Source organism: Carcharodon carcharias, chromosome 10, assembly GCF_017639515.1.
Source record: "Carcharodon carcharias isolate sCarCar2 chromosome 10, sCarCar2.pri, whole genome shotgun sequence".
Taxonomy (NCBI): Eukaryota; Metazoa; Chordata; class Chondrichthyes; order Lamniformes; family Lamnidae; genus Carcharodon; species Carcharodon carcharias.
In genome coordinates this window covers 30,893,172-30,913,973 of record NC_054476.1, presented here as the reverse complement: position 1 = coordinate 30,913,973, position 20,802 = coordinate 30,893,172, and the positions used below count along the sequence as shown (strand labels likewise).

General features: G+C 46.7%; 1 protein-coding gene across 1 annotated transcript in view; it reads right to left on the bottom strand.

The window, feature by feature from the left end:
• Positions 1-20,802, bottom strand: part of LOC121282810 (doublecortin domain-containing protein 1-like) — a 151,901-nt gene that overhangs the window by 80,305 nt on the left and 50,794 nt on the right. The window contains exons 4-10 of the mRNA XM_041196625.1: positions 20,151-20,286; positions 18,694-18,871; positions 18,183-18,299; positions 11,707-11,862; positions 10,166-10,366; positions 1,369-1,483; positions 122-292 (exon numbers count right to left, since the gene is read on the bottom strand). Of these exons, the coding sequence (XP_041052559.1) occupies positions 122-292; positions 1,369-1,483; positions 10,166-10,366; positions 11,707-11,862; positions 18,183-18,299; positions 18,694-18,871; positions 20,151-20,286 (1,074 nt within the window). The remainder of the gene's footprint in view (positions 1-121; positions 293-1,368; positions 1,484-10,165; positions 10,367-11,706; positions 11,863-18,182; positions 18,300-18,693; positions 18,872-20,150; positions 20,287-20,802) is intronic.

Here is a 20,802-nt window from a genome sequence, read left to right as displayed (position 1 = left end):
CAGTTAGGCTGAAGTAACTGCTCCAAACATACACATACCTGCAAATATAAGTTATTTAAAAGGTTCCATCCCATTTATATAAAAAAAATTACAATGGAAATGGGGCTTCTGATTCACTTACAGGTTGATCTAGTTCCTCTGTTTTACAGATGCAGAAGGTGCACACAGAGGCTTGATTGGCTGCTGTAATTTCATTATCCAATACTGAGGTATAAAAAGCACACAGCACTTTTATCTCTGGCATCCAGAACCATTTCTGATTAGCGACTCCATAACTGTACCCTTTATACTTCTGTGGTAAGATATCAAAAATATTACATCGAGGAAACATCAATTCAGATAAAGGGAGATCTTTGTAGCCATTACAAAAGTAGAAGCTTTGAAGATACAATGGACTTCTGCTGGGGTTGGCCCTTGCCACTGGGTCAGGAGCTCATATTTTCAAGCTCCACTCCAGAGACTTAAACACATAATCTAGGCAAGAACATTGGCCAGAACTCCCCTGCTCTTTTTAAGTAGTGCCATGGGATCACTTATGTTCCCCCTAAGAAGGCAGATGAGGCCTCTCTTTCACTTGTTATTTGGAAAACAGCACTTCTGACAGTCTAACACTTCTTCAGTACTTCACTGAGGGGACAGCTTAGATTACATGCTCAAGTTTCGGTATTAGGACAGGAATCCACAGCCTTCCAACAGAGACAAGGGTGCTACTCAGTGAGCCACAGCTGACACCATGTGGCAGCCAATTTGTGTACAGCAAGGTTCCATAAACCAATGAGAAAAATGAGCAGATAAGCTGCTTGTTGTGATGTTGGTTGAGAGTTAAATGTTGAACAAGATTATGCCCTGCTCTTCTTTGAAATGCATCATAAGGTTTTCCATATTCACCCCCAATATGGCAATGAAGTGTCAGCCTAGGTTGTGTACTCGAGCCCCTGGAGCAGCACTTGAATGTATAGCCTTCTAACTCAGGCAGGAGATCATTCCCTCCGAGTGAAGTCTCACTATGGTAAACTCAGCTACATTTTAAACCCATTCTGGTACTGGATTTCACATAGTGCCCAAGGTAGGCCAGTGTGAGGCTACCCCCTCCACTTCAGAGTTGAGTCCAGTCCTAAAACATGCGATACCACAAAGTGGAAAGCTTGAGAACAAACGCATTCTTAAGATGATTGCAACATTTAACTGTACATTACTGTCACTGCACTGAGCAGTTTAAGCCTATGATTATTTTTTCATTCGGCATGAGTCTGTTTGATCGGCACACAATAATATATTTTGTACTACATCATGTACGTTCATGTTTCATTATAATTACACAGTTTTAAAAAAATCAGTAGTGAATGGAATAATTGAAATGATGCTGACCTGAAGGATAATTGAACATCCCTGAATTTCCATCACATTCTTGCCATCACCCAATTTAATTTGGGGCATTGAGACTGCGAGCACCAGATCAGGATTACCCATTAAATGGAATGTCCTGTTGAGTCAATGCACAGAATTTGAATTGTTTTCCTCTGCAGTAAGAGCATGGTTATGTTACTTCACACAGGCTCAGTTTCAAGTTAACAAGACAGATCTTTCTCTCCTTGCGGTTCAAAGTAAACATTAAAATAAAAAAAATAGGAGCTGGGGTAGGCCATTTGGCCCCTCAAGCCTGCACTGCCATTTAGTAAGATCATGGCTGAGCTTTTATATCAACTCCAGTTTCCTGCCCTATCCTTTGATTCCCTTAGTGTCCAAAAATCTATTGATCCAGTCTTGAATATACTCAATGACTGAGCAGCTGCAGAATATGAAAGATTCACAGCCCTCTGAGTGAAGAAATTTCTCTTCATCTTAGTCCTAAATATCCAACCCCTTACCCTGAGACTATGATCCTGAGCTCTAGAATCAACAGTCCTGGGAAACAACCTCTCGGGATCTAGCTTGTCAAGCTCTCTAAGAATTTTATAACTTTCAATGAGATCACATTTTTTGAAACTCCAGTGAGCATAAGCCCATTCTACCCAATCTCTAAACAGAAGAAAACTCTCACCCCAAGAATCAGTATTGTGAGTCTTTGCTGCAATCCAAGACAAGGAGACAAAAGTTGCACAGTACTCCAGGCATAGTCTCACTAAGACTTCCTTACTTATATACTCCAACTCCTTTGCAATAAAAGTTAACATATCACACATAAAGGATGGAAAGGGTATGACACCAAGGAACAAAATCCAATGGAGAGGGTCACACACCTTCAATAGGGAATTAGACATATACTTGAAAAGGAAAAATCCACAGGGCTGTGGGGAAAAAAAGCAGGGTGAGGAAAGTGAGATTATTTAATTTGGTGATATGAGAGTTTTTTTAACATAGCAAGTGGTTAGGATCTGAAATGCACTGCCCAAAAGTGTGGTGGAAGCAGATAAAGATACAATCATGTCCTACAAAAGGGAATTGGATAATTATCTAAAGAGAAAAAAGAAATTCAGAGCTAAGAGGAAAGGGCAGGGGAGTGGAACTAGCCGAGTTGCTCTTGCAGAGAGCTGGCAAGGACACAAAGGGATGAATGGCCTCCTGCTGCTTGTAACCATTCTGTGATTATATTCAAATTCATTCAAATACATTTAAATGTGATGTGGGCAGAAACCATGAATTACAAAGGAAAACAATCAAACCAAAAATATATATGCTCACTGGACTCATCTATATGTTATATGATGCTTCAACTAAGAGAGATATTGTTCAGAATAAAAAGGTGAAATACAAGGCCAGGATTTTACAGCCCCTCCTGACCGGTGGGATATTACAGTCTGGCTGAACTGAATGGAGATTTAAATGGCTCGCCACATCCGCCGAGGAAGACATTGTGCGGCTGGGCCATAAAATCCTGGCCCATGTCTCTCCTGGGAAACAAAAACTTGGCTCAATGCTACTTACATTTTTTCAAATAACAGAACACAGAATCCGACTGGACAAGCATTGATAACTGGCCAGAGGAGAGAGATGGTGGTATAGTGGTAATGTTGCTGGACCCAGGCTAATGCTCTGGGCATATGGGTTTAAATCCCACCATGGTACCTGATGAAATTTGATTTCAGTTAAGAAAGCTGAAATATAAAAAGCTAGTCTCTGTAATAGTGACCATGAAACTATCATCAATTGTTGTAAAGACCCATCTGGCTCATTGATGCCCCTTTAGGGAAGGAAATCTACCGTTCTTATCTGCTCTGGCCTACATGTGATTGCAGACCCACAGCAATGTGGCTGACTCTCAACTGTCCTTTGAAATGACCTAGCAAGGGCAATTAGGATGGGCAAAAATACTGGTATTGCCAGTGGCACCCACATACCATGAAAGAATTAAAAAGATAATATTTACACAGAATCGGACAAGCCTTAAAAGAACAAGTAATATTCAGCTGCAGGGCAACCCTTAAAACCAACAATGACTTGCTTATATAGCATTTCTAAAGTGATAAAATGTCCCACAATGCTTCACAGGAGTGTTAATAGACAGAATTTGACTTGGAACCACATAAGGAGATATTAGAAGAAAGTGAGACAGAGAGGCTTAGGAGTATAGGCAGTACATTCCAGAGCTTAGAGCCTAGGAAGTTGAACACATGGTCACCAATAGTAGAATGATTAAAATTGGGGATGCTCAAGAAGTCAGAATTGGGGGAGAGCACATATCTCAGAGGATTGTTGAGCTCGAGGAGATTACAGGGGTAGGGAGGGGTGTGACCATGGAGAGATTTGAAAACGAAGATGAGAATTTTAAAATTGAGTCATTGGTTAAACAGGAACCAATGTAGATCAGCAGTTTCGTTGACTTTAGTCTAGGGTTGTAATGAGGTCAGAAGCCAAGTGACCCTCAAGGAAGCCAAAACGGGTATCAATGAGCAGGGTTTTTCCTTCCCCAATATTGAACAGTTCATTTACGGTTAATATGCTCTAAGACCAGCTCTCAACTTTGTGCCATGGTGGGATTTGAACCCAGGTCCTCAGAACATTATCCCAGGTCTTAGGGATTACTACACCAATGACAATACAACTACATCACTGCGTCCCCCATTTCTACAGGTGTCACTTGATAGTATTGTTCACAACACCTGCCATTACCTTGCTGTTGTTAAGAGTTGACTCACCGGCCAGTAATTATCCAAATTGGATTTATCCACCTTTTTGGCAATTTTCCACATTGTCGGATTGATGCTAGTGTTGTAGCTGCACTGGAACAGTGCCAGGGGCACAGCTAGTTTAACAACACAAGCCTTTAGAACGACTGCCAGGATATTGTCAGGGCCCATAGTCTTTGCTGTATCCTGTTCTATCAGCTATTTCCTGATATCATGTGGAGTGGATCCAATTGGCTGAATTTGGCATCTGTGATGCTGCGGACCACTGGAGGAGACCGAGATGGATCATCCACTCGGCACTTCTGAGTGAAGATGGTTACAAATGCTTCAGCCTTGTATTTTGGACTGATATGATGGGATGCAAGGACAGAGGGGTCAGGGATTGTTTTATGCAGAGTGGCATGAAGACAGCAGATCAGATGGAGAGGAGTACGGTACCTGAAGAGAGAACCATTAACATTATCATCTAACGTGGGAGCCAGGATTGAATGTTGCGTGGTTAGCAGTTCAGTGGGAATAGTCGAGGCAATTGGGCTTGTGAAACTTAAATTTTGAGATGGAATACCTTAAAGAACAGGAAAAGGCAAAGAAATATAGAACGGAATTGTCCCAGATTTGCACAAAGTGTGGTCACGGGTGGGGAAAAAGGACGTTTTACCCACCAGCTACAATGGTGGCTTCCTGCACCATATCGTCCTATTCCCTGTGCCTTCCGCCTCATTAATTATACATTCCTGGTAAGCATGCCGGGTCATTGGCGGGGCGGCCTCTGATTTGCCCACCCCTCTGTCACTTCAGGCCTTCAGTAATCCGGGCGCCATAATTAAAGGGTGCCCCTGCACAGAGCTAGCTCTCTTTAAGGGATTGGAAGCTGCTGCAAAGTCATGGCTGCCAAAGTGAGGAAACATGTTGCCGCCAAATTCAGCAATGTCTCCCTCGGATGCAGTGGAGGCCCGACTCTGCCCCTACTCAGCGTGAAGACCAGCGAGCGTGGTCACCAATCCAGCATAGGAGGAGGTGGCAGCGGTGGTCAGCGCCAACAGCCTGCAAAAGCAGATAGCCGCCTAGTGCCAAAAGAGGGTGAATTATCTCCTCCATTCCCCCAGGGTAAGTCACTCTTCTTATCACTCTCAACTCACACACCCACAAACTCATCACACATCCACAGGAATCACACTCACTGCCAGTTCAAACGACACCACTATTCACTCTCTCACACATACCTGCCAATTATGGCACCACTCACCACCGACACATGCCAGGCATCATTCTCTTCTGCCGTCTTTCTTACTCCACTCACTCCATCTGTCTCCATGCAGGACAGCTGGCACACAACGAAAGGAAGAGCCCGCAGACTGGTGGAGGAATGCCTGACACAAGGTCCTCACTGATTTTGAAAATAGAGCCATCCAGCTGGTCAGCAAGAATCTGGACCGTTCCTGTGCTGACAGTGAGGTTGGTGGTGTTCAAACAATTGAGGATCCAGCAGTGCAACATCCATCAGACAACCATGCTGTGAGTCAGTTCGCCTGTTCCGCAGCCCGCTGCTATGCACTAATTATCTCTCCTTGCTTTCATAGGCACATCTGGGAAGCAGCCAAGGGGGTCCATGAGCCAGGTCCTCGACTCAAGCTCCGAAGACACCTCGGAAGGAGAATCTGATGACACCCTAACTGAAGACCTGTCACAGCGCTCACCCAGACACTCCACCAGTACAGGAACACACACCTCAATGGAACCTAGTTCTAGAGTAGCCTCAGGGTCACAATCTGGTGAGCACATCGCACTGCCCGATCTACAGCAGGCGGTGGCAGGACTTCCCAGGTTTCCACAACTTGGAGGACTGCTGGAGACCAGAAATCTGCTGAGTCCGAGTCAGATGATGAGTCTCTGAACTCAGTCATACCTCAGTTGCTGGAACTGCAAGGGCAAGCTCAGGAACATCAGGAAGGGATGCCCGTTGCACTCCTCAGATTGCAAGGCCATCGGAGGAGTCCATCCGCCTTCCATCTGAGTTGATAGCGCCGGCATGCCAAAGGACCGAGGTCAACACTGGTTGGATGGCGGCTGCGATGGAGACTTTGGTCCAGTACATCAGTACTGCACTGCTGCGCAGGCTGAACTCCATCACTGCCACCATGGTTGGCCTCCAACAGCGTCAACGTGAGAGGGGTGCAGTGCAGCCCTTCTCCTTAAGGGGGACAGCGAGGGGCCCTCGGCACATAGGGAGGAGGATCAGCAGGGGCACACCTCAGGGCCATCCACCAAGGTGACTCTGGGAGTGTCAATCACATCCAAATCCTCTCTTCTTGTGAGGCCATCAGCTCCAGCTCCACAGGCTGAGGAGGGTGCCACTGCCACACAGTAGGACCCCGAAAGCAGACAAGGGCCCTCCAGGTCTCCAAAGGACGCCCACCAAGGTCATCACAGAAAGGATGTGGCAATCAGCAGGCTGTCTCCACCTCCAATGTGGATATTGGAGGAGCACCAAGACGTAGTGGCAGGGTTAGGAAGGTTAAGAAGATGCAGCTGTACAGCCTGGGCATGGGTGTTAATCACGTCTACTTAATGTTCACTATTATAAATAAACTTCCAAGAATGTCTACTTGCCTATGGCTCCTTATGATAATAAGCTGCGTTCATGTCACTCAGATGTGAAACCTTGGCTCCTGCACAAGATAAAGGCAGGTGTCTCAGTCCAGAAGGGGGCGGATGCTAAAAGCTGGCAAAGGATCACGCGCATTTAAAGTTTCACGGCTGCATCTCCATGATATGACCCTGATCACCGAGCTGCCCTCAGCCAGACAGGAATCAGGCATTCACAAAGGCAGAATGAAGATCTATGAAGTGACCTCCCAGTGCGTCATCATCATCCTCCTGGAATCTAGGCACTATATGGGCCTCCGCTGCATCTCCATGACATGATCCTGAGCACTGAGGGTATGTGCGCTGCCATCAACCACACAGGAGTCAAACATTCACTGACCCAAGGTGAGGATGTTCTATTGAAGGGTCATGAGGACTCGAAACATCAACTGTGCTCTTCTCCGCCGATGCTGCCAGAACTGCTGAGTTTTTCCAGGTATTTCTGCTTCTGTTTTTGTTTTGTGGTGTGTGAGGATGTCAGAACTGCCCTCACTGCATCTCTTCTTCATCCTCCATGAATTTTGCAGCTATGAGGGCCTCCCAAGCGCACCTGCCTCATCTGACCAGTGCGATGGCCTCATTGCCGGCAATCTCACCTTCGGGGACCTCCTCACCATTAGCCCCTTTGACATCCTCCTCATCAGAGGATATGTGCAGCTCCTCCATCTCCTCCTCAGCCAGGTCCTCCCTGCTTTGCAGTGCCAGGTTTTGAAGCACTCAGCAAGTGACAGTAATGCGTGACACCCTCTAGGGACTGCATTGCAGTTCTTCACCAGACCTATCAAGGCACGGGAACCTCATTTTCAAAATTCCTATTGTTTGCTTCACCAAAGTCCAGGTCGCGGCATCAGCCTCATTGTACTGTTGTTCTGCAGCAGTCTGACACATGGGCATCATCGGCCACGTCTTCTGTGGATAGCCCTTGTCCATGAGGAGCCAACCCTGCAGCCTCTCTGGATCCTGGAAGATGTCAGGGATATGAGACCGGCTAAGGATGTAGGAGTCATGGATGCTGCAGGCTGTGCTTGTGGTGGTTGCATACCAGCTGAACATTCAGTGAGTGGAAGCCCTTGCAGTTGATGTAGCTGACTGCTTGTTGCCATGGAGATCTAAGCATCCTGTGATGCAGTCGATGGCATCCTGCACCTATGGAAAACCTGATATCTGTGCAAATCCCAGTGCTCTTGCTTCCTGGCTTTCCTGATCCTGGGCAAAATGCACAAATTTCTGTGCCTTCATGAAGATTGTGTCCATGACCTCCTGGATACACTTGTGAGTGGAGGCTTGCAAGATCCCACACAGGTCACCTGTGGAGCCTTGGAAGGCGCCACTGACGTAAAAATTGAGCGCAGTGGTCACTTTCACGGCCACTGACAATTGGATGCCCTCCATGCCCCTGCGGTGCCAAATCCTGCAGTAGGTGGCATATGTAACTAACCTGTTCCCTAGACATGCAGTGTCGTCACTGACACTGGTTGTCAATCATCTGCAGGAATGACAGGCACCTCTATGGACCCTGGGTCTAATGAAGCGCCTAAAGCAATGGCTCTCTGTGGGTCTTCAGCTGTGTGTGCAGCAGGCCCTGGCCCTCCATCTTGAGGAATGTACTCCTCCCTTTGCTGAGCCAGGCAAACCTGTTGCTTTCTTCTTCTTCTTCTCTGGTCCCTGTAAGCCATGCGGCATACCACTAAATCACCAGGATCCATGGTCCTGATGTTCTCCTCCTGCTGGATCAAAGAGAGAGATGCATGGGTTGGCATGGGTGTACTAAGAAACTATCTTGGTTAAATCTGAAGGTCCCTTCATGCATGCAGGAAAGTGCTGGCAACCACCTGGATGGTCTGCATGTAGTGCTGTCCAAAACCCCACCGCCTCCACCCCACTCCACCTGACCAATTGGCGGCAGCTTCAGCCACTGGACTGCGTGCTGTGCTCTCAGCTCAGGCGCAGGCATTCTCCTAACCCACACTGCAAGGCTGCGCTGTTAGCTTGAATCATAATGGATACTGGTCCAAACCTTAATAAAGACATTGCAAGGGGCTGTGAGCGCCTCCACCAGTGACTGCGCCATGGCCACCTTTCACAAGGGGATTGTACAATTTACCCAGTCAGTCAATTGCGCTGCTGCCCCCAAAATGCACATTCATTTGCAGGGGGATGGAAAATTCTGGAGCATTTGGTGGAATCTTCATGCTTTCGTGTTGCTTGAGTGGGAAGAAAAGCTTCAGAAGCCCAATTCCAAGCATGTTAATGGAGCTGCAGCTGAACGGCCTCAGCTGCGGAAGAACGTTCACTTTTGACAAGCTTTTCCAAGTGCGTGGCCACCCACCATCCCCCCTCCCCCCCACCCCCCACCCCCCGGCATGTGCTAGAGTAATTCCTTCAGTCAGTCTGTGCTGCCTTTGTCCCTACTCCCCAGCATATGCTTGAGTATTTCCGTCAGCCTGTCTGTAGGCAGCGCAGACAGACTGAAGGCCTTGGTGACCAGAGCTGATAATTAGATGCAAATGTATTAAAATGATGTTCCTGACATGCGGCAGTGGGAAACACATCCTGCCACTGACGGGTGGAACAGACGATTGCAAACTGGTTTCACAATGGCATAAAACCGATTTTTGGCCTTCTCGCCATATTATACCCGCACCCACCATGACGCCCGATGCCAACGGGACTGTAAAATCCCGGCCACAGAGACAGAAAAGCAATTTTTTTTTCAATGACTTTTTTCATCCATCTTTATCTAATCTTTCACTAAAAAATACCACCAATGACAGAAATGGACAGCTTGTATGAGATATTGTGAAAAGCAGATTTCCTGACTGAGGTTAAAATCCTAGGAAATTGGTCAATAAAAAAAAAAGATCGTTTAGTAAAGAGATGGGAAGGTGGGCAGTCAAACAAGTTTTCACTTCCAATCCTGTCTGGAGCTATGATGCAGGACAGGAGCAGTAGAACCCTATAGATGCTGATGCAAATCTTTCACTGATTTCAATGCTTAATTAAAATCCACTCCACAAATCGACAGGTTGCTTAATAGCTCTGCATTCATAAATATTCTCAGGGCAGACCTCCATATTACTTCTCTGGTATTATATTCAGTTCAGGTCTCACACATGTATGACTGTCATATACCCTTACTTCATTGTCACTGGGTCAAAATACCGGATCTCCCTGCCCTAACAGCATTCTGGGAGCATCTCCACCACATGAGACTGCAGCAGTTCAAGATGAAGGCCTGCTTAAGTGAAGCACATGATGTGCTATAAACGCCAGTTTTGCTATCATCAACCACTACCTGAGAACAAATTATAATAATGCTAACTCATTTCTGATTCGAGAATACATAGCTACAAGGCAGGCTTTGGATAAAGGATGTTTACATTCTTTTCTACCTGCTGTCCTCTCTCAGTGTCCAGCGTTGGAAGATGTCATCGGCTTTCTTCTCTACCAGTGTCACTTCTGTGCCCGGTTGCGCGTTCATCCCAGAAACTCCCACCACAAGCCAAGTACAGCTGCAGTTTATGATATGCCCATTCTGGAACTGAAACTGCTGCTGATGTATTTGTTGTGGTTTGAGAAGCTTAGGTCGGGGCCTGTGGGTGAACGTGATCTGTGAGTTATGTCAGTTACGCAAAAAAAACACTTCCAAAAATCCTGGGCCTTCCAGCACACAACCCAACTGACATCATGGAGAGGCAAGACTGAAACTGCCCCAAAAAAGCCCGCCAAAAACTGGAAAGCAAGTGAGGCCAGGACCTCCTTGGGAGGGGAGAGATTGGGTGAGGTCCCAATATCAGGTTTGCATTCCTCCTCAGTGGGCTAGCAGAACATCAGCGCCTTGTGTGTCCACAGAGACAGGCTGTCAAATGATGGAAGTGATTTTTAAATGCTGGGGGGCAGGGTGGGTGGAGGGATGTGGTGGTGGAGGGGATGTCAGCTGCATCATAGCCCAGACCTCCAAAGAAAAATGTAAAACAGTGTTAAAATGTGGACCCTCATGGGAAAGAGGCTTGGGCCATACAAACACAAGTGCAATCAGCATTAGAAGTTACCAGTGGGCACAATCTGGCAATTTCACCCTGATGTGCACTGATATTCAGCCCTGTGGTTAATTTAGTTAATATAACAACAGCGTAAACTTTTAAAATAGTGATTAAAAGTAACTAAAAGGTTTAATTTTTCAAGGGGACACAATTAATGCATTACGATATTTAAGGATGTCTGAACCAATTTACTGATCAAAGTACGCCCAGAGAATTTCTGTTTGCCTGAAACATTGACACTCCCTGAAAGGGAGGCCTCTAGTTACGCAAGTTAAGAGAGGTTAGGCATAGGTTAGCGAATGAAACTCCGAGCGCAATCATTGACACTGCTGGAATTAAACCGCATAAAATTGTGTGGCTAATGGCAAAGGACACTGGTAACCACCCCAGTGCTTGCTGAGCTAGGTCAAGCCTAGCCATGAAAGCAATGACCTGAAGGGCGAGTCAAGAGGGGAGAATCCCATTTTCCCATTGATAGGCCCATCCCTCCATTAATTGAGTAGACTAGCTGGCCAATCATTAACATTGTCCTGGCGAATGCTGGTGTGACTTGCCAAGGCTTTCTTGGCAGCACCTTCAAACCTGCGACCTCCACCACCCAGAAAGCAGAGGACAGCAGGTGGCTGGGAGTGTCAAGTTCCACTCCTAGTCACACACCATCCCAACTTGGAAATATATTGCCATTCCTTGATACTGGTTCTAAGTCCTGGACAGCATTGTGAGTGCCTTCACCACATGGACTACAATATGGTTCGAAAAGAAGGCCAACCACCACAGACAGGCAATAAACATTGGCCTTGCCAACGTCGTTGATATCCTGAGGAGGAAACTTTTTAAAAATAATGGACCGTCTGGTTAGCTATCAGATTATCAAAAAAGTGGTGATTAACCTGTATTTATTGTATAAATCAACGTTCGTGAAAGACCTCCCGTCTTCTGGCTGCGAGACTTCATCATCATCGAACGCCTTTAAATTTCTTTCCCATGGATAATGGCCCTTAGGGTGCTGAGCGTCGAGAGCTAGATGGGCTCTGGTATGTGCATCACTGGAAAATACAGATAAACATGGCTGCAGTTCTTCAACAAAAACCTAATTTATATAGTACCATCATATATTTCCTTGGAAGAAGCAGTAAATATTGAGACATATTAGAAATCCTGTCATGTTGCACCTGAGGAAGGGTTCACTCATTATGTGAATAGCATATCTCAAGTTTTTTCTTCTGCATACATATGAATTTTTGGGGAAACAGAGAGGGAATGGGGGCATGCATTTGTTGGGGGTGGGTGGGGGGAAAAGCTCAGAAATGCCAGGCATACAGAGGCTTTCCTGAATTTAATGGCAGCTTGTTATTATTCATTTTTTATTGGTCAGCTGGTGGGTGGGAAAGCCACAACCAGGGACCAGGAAACATGGTGGTTTGGTGAGAGAATGGGGAATCGGTTCACTGATTAGGATGGAGCGGGGGCTGGGAGAGATCCTCGGTTTAGTTGGATGGAAAATCAGACCAGCAATCGGGCAGGGGATTGGGAGGTACTGGGAGAGATTGGATTGGGGATAGTAGGAAGTGAGTTGACCGAGGTAGAAGATTTGTTTGAGGGGCTGAGGGAAGGCATTTACTTGCTGGTTCCAGCTACTCCCTTTAGCTGCTGGGTTTCCTGAATCCTGGGAAACCGGGCCCATCCAGCATTAAATTCAAATGGTTCCCAAAATTAGAGGAACAGAGCCTCATTAACATATTTTAATGACAGAGCCACCCCCAAAGCCACCACAGTTAAAATGGGGACAGGCACGTTGGTGGTGGTTTGGAGTAGGGTTTCAGGTATTTGCCAACTTAATACCTTCTGACCCCCTTCTGCCCATCATGGGGATGTTAAAGCTCCCCTCACCGATGATCTCTGGTATTGGTTTTGATCATCTGAGGGGAATTTTTCAGTTTTTTTTCCCTTGTTGGCCCTGAGTTTTTTCCTTTTTTTCACCTGTGGCAGGCTTGATGGACCAGTTAGTCATTTCCTGCCCATCAATTTTGCATCTTTGTATGATTCCTCAGGGACCAAGACTGGCCAAAAAGACACAACTCATACCAGCCCATCAGTATGATTCAAGAAAAGGCTTTTGGTGGAGGTTTGGCTTGAGGTTGTCTTTGTTACAAGGTGGTGTACAATTATCAAAGGTGAAACAGAGTAAATAGAAAACAGAAATAAAAACAGAAAATGCTGGAAAAACTCAGCAGCTCTGGCAGCATCTGTGGAGGGAGAAACAGAGTTAAAGGTTCAAGTCCATATGACTCTTCTTCAGAGCTGAAGAGAGGTGGAAATGTGACGGCTTTTATACTATTTAAGAGGGGGAAGAATGAAATCGAAGGCCAGGGATAGGTGGCAGCTCAGGACAGAATTGAGAAACATGTCATGGATACAAGACAAAGGCAGTATTAATGGCAGTGTTAAAGACTAAAGAAGGTGCTGATAGTGGCATAATGGTAAGATAGCAGAATGTATTAATAGCAGAACAAAGGTCAGTGGTCTGAAAGCAAAACAATGCAAACTGGAGGAACAGCACCTCATCTTCCAATTCAGTACTTTCCAACCTTCTGAATGTAAAATTATGGACAACAACTTCAGACCATGACCTTTCTCCTCCATCTTAACCTGTTTTTTAATCCAATTTGTTCCCCAACCACCCCCACAACTCCACCACACCCCCCAACAAAACAGGGCCAACTGTAACTTTCTCTCATGTTTTGCATAAGCTGATAGAGTAAAGAAAAATGAATCGTTTCCACTGGCAGGTGAGTCATTAATCAGAGAACATCAATAAAGAATTCAGGGGAGAGAAGAGGAGAATTTCTTTTTCTACACAATGAATTATTATGATCTTGGACAAACTGCCTGAAAGCATGGTGGAAGCAGATTCAAAAGTAACTTTCAAAAGAGAGTTGAATAGATACTTGAAAAGGAGAAATTTTCAGGGCTAAGGTGAAAGTAGGAGAGAGATTCTAGAGCCAACACAGACAGGATGGGTAGAATGGCCTCCTACTGTGCGATAAGATTCTATATAAGTATGGACCGAGGTTTTCAACTGAAGTAAGATCTTGCATTTATATTGCATCTTTCGTACCATTCTAAAATGTTTTATTGTCAGTAAAGCATTAAAGATTTATTGACACATTCCTGCTCCTCTGGGTGAAAATTTCCCTTTTCGAAACTTAGTGCAGGCGGGTTCCACGGCACGTATCCCGCTGCTCGGAATGGCGGGAAATCGTGCCCAATTCCGCGCTTGGCTTGGAAGCTCATTAATTATGCACAGGCAAGTACCTCTCTGAATCACCTGGCAGGTCAGGAGCTGATTTGTCGGCTCCGCTGTTACCTGATGGGATTGAATGTCCAGGCACCATATTTAAATGCCACCTGAGTACACACAATTCACTCTCTCCAGCCCAGCGTCTCCAGGACACACACAGCGATGTCTGAGGAAGAAGGCTGCAAGCCACAAGAAGGCGGCAGTACCCCGCTTCAGCCGCAGTGCCCACTAGGCCTTGACAAGAGGAGTGCAGGTGCATAGGGATGTGCTCTGTCACAGGGACAGCTCCAGAAGGCATACCAGCCTCACCTGGGAGGTCATCGCAAAGGATGTCAGCATAGCTGACCACTTTACCTGCAATGCCATCCAGTGCAGGAAGAGGATGAATGATCTCATCCGCTCCACTAGGGTAAGTCATCCTTCAGCTCCCTCCAATACCAAGCTTTTATCCTGGCATCATGTACTCAAAGGGCTACTCTCTTCAGGGATCTCACACAACCATTAGCGGGGGACTCATATCACCAGTGATTGTCTCACAGAATCTTTCACATCATTTATCATGCTGCTCACACTCCATCCCGGTGGGCACCGTCAATGTGTAAGCGAGATGGGGACAAAGGACCTTGACCTCCATCCAGGTGCACTTTCTCCTCAAGAAGTCAGAGAAGGGCCTTCGGGCACCCACAGGGAGGATAAGCGTCAGCCGGGCGCCCCAGAAGCCTCCACTCAGGACACTCCAAGGGTGTCCAGCCACTCAGAGGCCCCTCTGCCTGTGACCCCCATCCACTCCAGCTGTTCAGGCCAAGGAGGGTACATCTGCCCCGAAGAAAGCCTTATCAGGCTGGGGGCCTCCAGGCCTCGGGCCACCAGAGGACATCCACCAAGGTCATCTCAGACATCAGGAAGTAGCAGTCAGCAAGCTGCCTCCACCTCTGTTGCAGATGTCGGGGCTGCACCCAGGCATAAGTGGTAGGGTTAGGAAAATTAAATATTGAAATCACTTTGGGGTCACGGGTGTGCGACCACTGTAAACAAGTTGCACTTTTGTAAATGCATTAACTGTTTCTGTGAATGGCTGGGTCAACAGAAGGCATTGTGATTATGTACATTTGAATCCACTTATTTTGAGGTTTAGCCATCCTCCCACCCAGTGATGGTGTCCCTCTGTGAGATTCACATTCATGTGATGTCAACCTCATTGAAGATTGTTTCCGCACCCTTCTGTGATGTCAGGGAGATGTGTTAAAATCTTTATTGGAAGTGTGTGATTGAAGCACTTGTAACCCTTCTTCCTCACGATACACATTTGTGTGAAGGCAGCTCAGCCGCCTCGAGGGATTAGCCGCAGTTGTGGCTCCTCAGTGATAGTGCCAAAGGGCACAATATGGACGGGCAGAGGAAATCCCCTACCATGTCCTCATTTCACTGGCCGCTGTAGTTTCTCATTAATGTGGTGACAACTGCTTCAAGTGAGATTTCGCAGCATTCTCGCTGTTGAATCAACTCTCACTTCCCAAACTGAGCACATACAGGGTGCACCGCTGACCTTCTTAGAGATCATGGCCTGGTGAACCTTGAGGCTAGAAGGTGCAAGTGTGAATACTCTCTCGATGTGACTGGTTGGATATCCTTTTCAATAAAATGGAATGGCATTCAGGGCCAGGAGGAAGGTGGCCATTTCCCGTTGCCTTCACTTTACTCCTCCTGGAATCTGGTAGCAATTAAAATGTCACAGGTGTGTCTCCCACATCTTGCTTCCTCTATGGCGTCATCGCATTCAAATTGACCCTCACCACCTTCTTTGGGTTCCTGGGCCTCCTGATCTTCATCCTTCGAGGGACTGTCATCCTTCACTGTTTCACTCTCTGGCAAAGGATCACCTCTTTGTTATGCCAGGTTGTGAAGGGTGGAACACACAGCAATGATGCGGGAAAAGCTATCAGGAGTATACTGTAGTGCGCCACCTGAGTGGTCCAAACATTTTTTTAATTCATTCACAGTATGCGGGCTTCACTGGTTGGGCCAGCATTTATTGCCCATCCCTAGTTGCTCTTGAGAAGGTTGTGGTGAGCTTCCTTCTTGAACCGCTGCAGTCCATGTGGTGTAGATACACCCACAGTGCTGTAAGGAAGGGAGTTCCAGGACTTTGACCCAGCAACAGTGAAGGAACGGCGATATAGTTCCAATTCAGGATGGCGCTAACAGACAGATCAGGTGACCAAGATGCCATCCCTGAGACTTAACATCTGAATCCTACAGTGGTTGGAGAATGACATCCTCGACTTGACCTTGCTCAGTGCTCCGCTCTCTGATCTGGCATTCTAATTAACAATAAGTTGCTCATGATTAATGTGCAGATGCCCTTTGCGCCATGATGAATACCAATTCTGGAAAGCACATGACAATCCCCCATTGATGGGATGCCATATATGCTACACCTGTGCCTCCTTAACGGTTGCCTGTGTACCCAGATTTCACATTCCTATTAGTTAACATTGAAATGCAGCGACTATGGTGTTAAGCCATACACTCTTACATTTCCCAATAACAGCACTGAAACAGGCCTGGGGTCTAATCGCTATTTTCCTAAGGAGCTCTTCCTCCTTTCTCTCAGCTCGGACTCCAGTTCACTCTTATGGCTTCAACAAGTTAGAGGGTGCCCCCCAGAAAGGGCCCCTTAGTGCAGCAGTATACTCCTCCCACACAGCTTCACACCCCTCTTGTTCAGATTCACTTCTACTTTCACTTTATAACTGTGCCAAAACTCCCAGAGCGCAAGATGGTGGTTCTCCACATTACTTTGAGACCAGCTTCAACACTCCTCCTCTTGCTGTCTGCGGCCCATAACCTCACCATGTGAAGGTAGAGCTCCCTCCTGTTATTCTCCAGCCTCTCTCGATAATACTGGATCCCATTGTTGTTGTGGTCGATGTTCCTACCCTCCCCCTGAACCCATCGCTGTTGATGTGCCCATGCCCTATGTGGACTTCTGCCCTCCCCATCTAGAGGCTGTGTGTACGGTCACCTACCGAGGGGAACCCCAGGCACTGTTACCCGCCCTCCTTCCAGGAAAATTTAACATACCCCCATCTTTACTGTGTTCCTCATATACAGGCAGCAGATGCCTCTCATAACTATTGCCAGCCCATCTGCAACCCAGTACAGGGACAGACAAGCCCATGGACAGTGACCATGAAAATGCCCTGCATACTAAGCTGTGCATTATCCCACATGAGCACACAGTCCTTGCCCCTTCCTGGAGCAGGAATACAATGTGGGCGTCATGAATAGCCCTGCAGCATGGCCCGTTGGATCCCATGACTGTCTCAACTCCCTTACTCTTGACTGTGAGGTCCACAGAACCCCAGGACTGTCTCTATTCTCTGACTCCTGAACGTAAGCCAATGGAGTGTTTCTACTCTCTGACTCTGACCTGCTAGCCCCAGACCAAGCACTTTGACTTTCAATCAGTTCCCCACAGCCCTCACGACTGAAGTCTATACTGCATTTCTTCCCAACCAAGCCCCCCTTATGAGTCTTTGTGCAACACATCCATATTGTGCCACACTAACACACACCATTCCTATTCCAGAGTCTGCATGCATCCCCTCCCATTCATACATGTAGTATTCCATTCACCTCCTTGTTTGTCAGCGTTTCAGTTTCCCTTGTCGTGCTCCAGCTTCACCCCTCAGTCTCCCCTCTGCCTACCATTGTTTCCCCTCCTCCTCCACACCCTTGCAAAGCCTTTCTGGCCCTCTGCCTTCCATCATTCCCCTTCCCCCCAACAATCCTTTGCAAAGCTTTCTACCCCTTTGCCCTTCATGTGCTTGTTATCCTTATCCCACCACCACCACCACCACCCCCCATCCCCACCCCCAACTGAAATGCTGGTCTCTGAACGTTGAGCCTTGCCTGAGTACCGTTGTACAGTGATATCCTTGTGACTATGGAGGCAACCACCGGGAGTAGACCAATCCTACACCCCGCAGCGTGACATTCCACTGGCATCACGACAAGACCAGTGCGGCGCTGTGGCAGGTAGGCTATGTTTGTTGCGCTCACCTCAAAGTCGTAAGTGAAGTGAAGTCTGACCACTGCACGCCACTCTTTTTCAAACGGGATTCAGACCGATGTGATTTCCCGCTGGCGTGATGCATGATTGGAAGGCGGCAAGTGATTCTGGCAAGAAGCCAATTTAATGAGCTTTCATGATAATGGTAATGGGTGCAAATGTCGTTCACGTCACTACTCAGCAGGATTCTCCGCCTGCCATTAACCCACCATTGGGAGAATTGCAAACTGATTTTATGCCAGCAGGTTTCTGATTTTCTGCCGCCCTCTTGATTCTCCACTCCCACCTGCCACAAATGCTGCCAAGGGCAGGATGGGAAAATTCCGCCTTATGTGTCTATATTCTTAAAAAATCCTAAATAAATGCTATTAGACTTCTCTTTCTATCAGTATATCTGCCCATCAGATTGGAGTGCTATTGAAAACAGTAGTCAATATATCAATCACAAATGGCTAAAAACAGCTATATTCAAGCTGTGAGCAGATGGCTTCAGTCCCTTACAGTAAATAATTGAAGATGGTCCCGTCCTCATTATGATCTTCGTCAGTTGTTACATTGCCAAACTGATCTTGCTTATCTGCTTCACAAGTGGTTTCCTCACAGTCAATGGACACAACACATTCAGCTAACGCCAGCTTGGCTCCAGGTATGAGATTACCTACAACCTCAAGGACCAAACCTGCATGATAATAAACACATATTTGAACAGGATGCTTGCTATATGCTCTATGTTTTAAAAGAAACTTGGCTTTAAATAGTCTCTGTTATGACATCAGGATATCCCAGAGCACTTTACAGTCAATGAAATACTTTGGAAGTGTAGGAAATACTGCAATGTATGCACAGCAAGCTCCCACAAATAGCAACGTGAAAGTGACCAGATAATATGATGTTGGCTGAGGGATAAATACTGGAGATAGCTCCCTTGCTCTTCTTTGCAATGGTGCCATGGGATCTTCTGCACCCACTTAAGAAAGAATACAGTTTAATATTCCATGAGAAAGACAGCACTTCTGACAGTGCAGTACTTCCTCAGTACTGCAGTGGAGAGTCAGCTGTAATTTGTGCTCAAGTCTCTGTAGCAGGACCCGAACTGGCAATCCTCTCACCCAGAGGCAAGAGAGCTGAGCCACATAGCTGACACTTCAACAGCTGTAACTCGATGCTTCGGAGCCTGGAGGGCAGCAAGTAGCTGAAGGCTTGTAGCCTCCAAACCCTCATTTTCAACAAACTTCCAGTTGATATAGAGTCCCTTGGAGGATCAACAGGTCAGAGGTATTTATTTTACATTGCCTCTGATGATAACAGTTGAGACCCAGTAGAAGCCTTGGTCACTATTGGGAGTGTGGGGTTTGCTTTCTTCATACTGTGCGTTTGAATGATAACATGTTGGAGAGTAGATTTCCATACGGGTTCTCATGCTTGTCCTCTTAAATACCAGGGAAATGGGGTAAATACTGTTTCCCTGGAGGTTTCCGTGTCTCTTCTGCTAAAGTTATAGCGGACAAAGGGGGCAGCCCCACCCTACCATAAAAATTCACTCCCTCACCTGCCCCCGCTGCCTCACCTCCTGGAATTTTGACAGAAAAGTGGCGGTACGTCTCCTGACCTGTCTGATCAGAAAGGGCTAGTTAGATGTGCAAGCGTCTGGACCAGCTCACTAAGTGAAGAACGTTGGCCCAAATGGGGGAAGGGGGGAATTGCTGTCCTTCAGGGCTGTGAATGGTAGTGGTCGGGGAACGAGCATCAGTGATCAGGGGAGGTGACTGGTGACTTTCAGGGGTGAGGCCAGTGTCTATCAGTGAGGTGGGGTTAGGGGGAGAGTTACCCAGCAACAACCCGTTTTCCTTGCATGTATGGCTGAGAGAAGCACTCCTGCCCATCACATTTGAGGCCTAGTCACTTGGTGCTCGAACAATGGGTGCCGCACTGTCAAATTTCTAGATCATTCATTGTACCTTTGGGGTCACGCATGGCACAATAACTGCGAATCAAAGCAACATCACATGTCAAGTTGTTAAGGCGAAGGCGTTTCTTCTGCTCCACTGAGACTAGATTAGGATCTATCCATGCCTCTCCACAGGAAACATACACCTGAAAGATAAAGCCATAGAACCATTACCCTCCATTTCCTTTACCAGAGAGAGTGAACATGTGAGTGTCAGAGGAGCAAAGGGTGTGAGTGGGTAAACAATGAAAGACTTGCATCTATATAGCTCTTTTCATGACCACCAGAAGGCTCAAAGCACTTTACTGCCAATGAGGTACTTTTGGAGTGTAGTCACTGTTGCGATGTAGGAAAGGTGGCAGCTAATTTGTGCACAGCAAACCCCCACAAACAACAATGTGATAATGACCAGATAATCTGTCTTTGTGGTGTTGATTGAAGAGTAAATATCAGCCAAGACACCGGGGATAATTCCCCTGATCTTCTTCAGATTGGTGCCATGGGAGCTTTTGTATCCACCTAAGCAGCCAAATGGAGTCTTGGTTTAATCTCCCATCTGAAAGAGGCCACCTCTGACACTGCAGCACTCCCTCAGTACTGCACTGGAGTGTCAGCATTGATTTCTGTGCCCAAACCCTGGAGTGGGACTTAAACCTGGAACC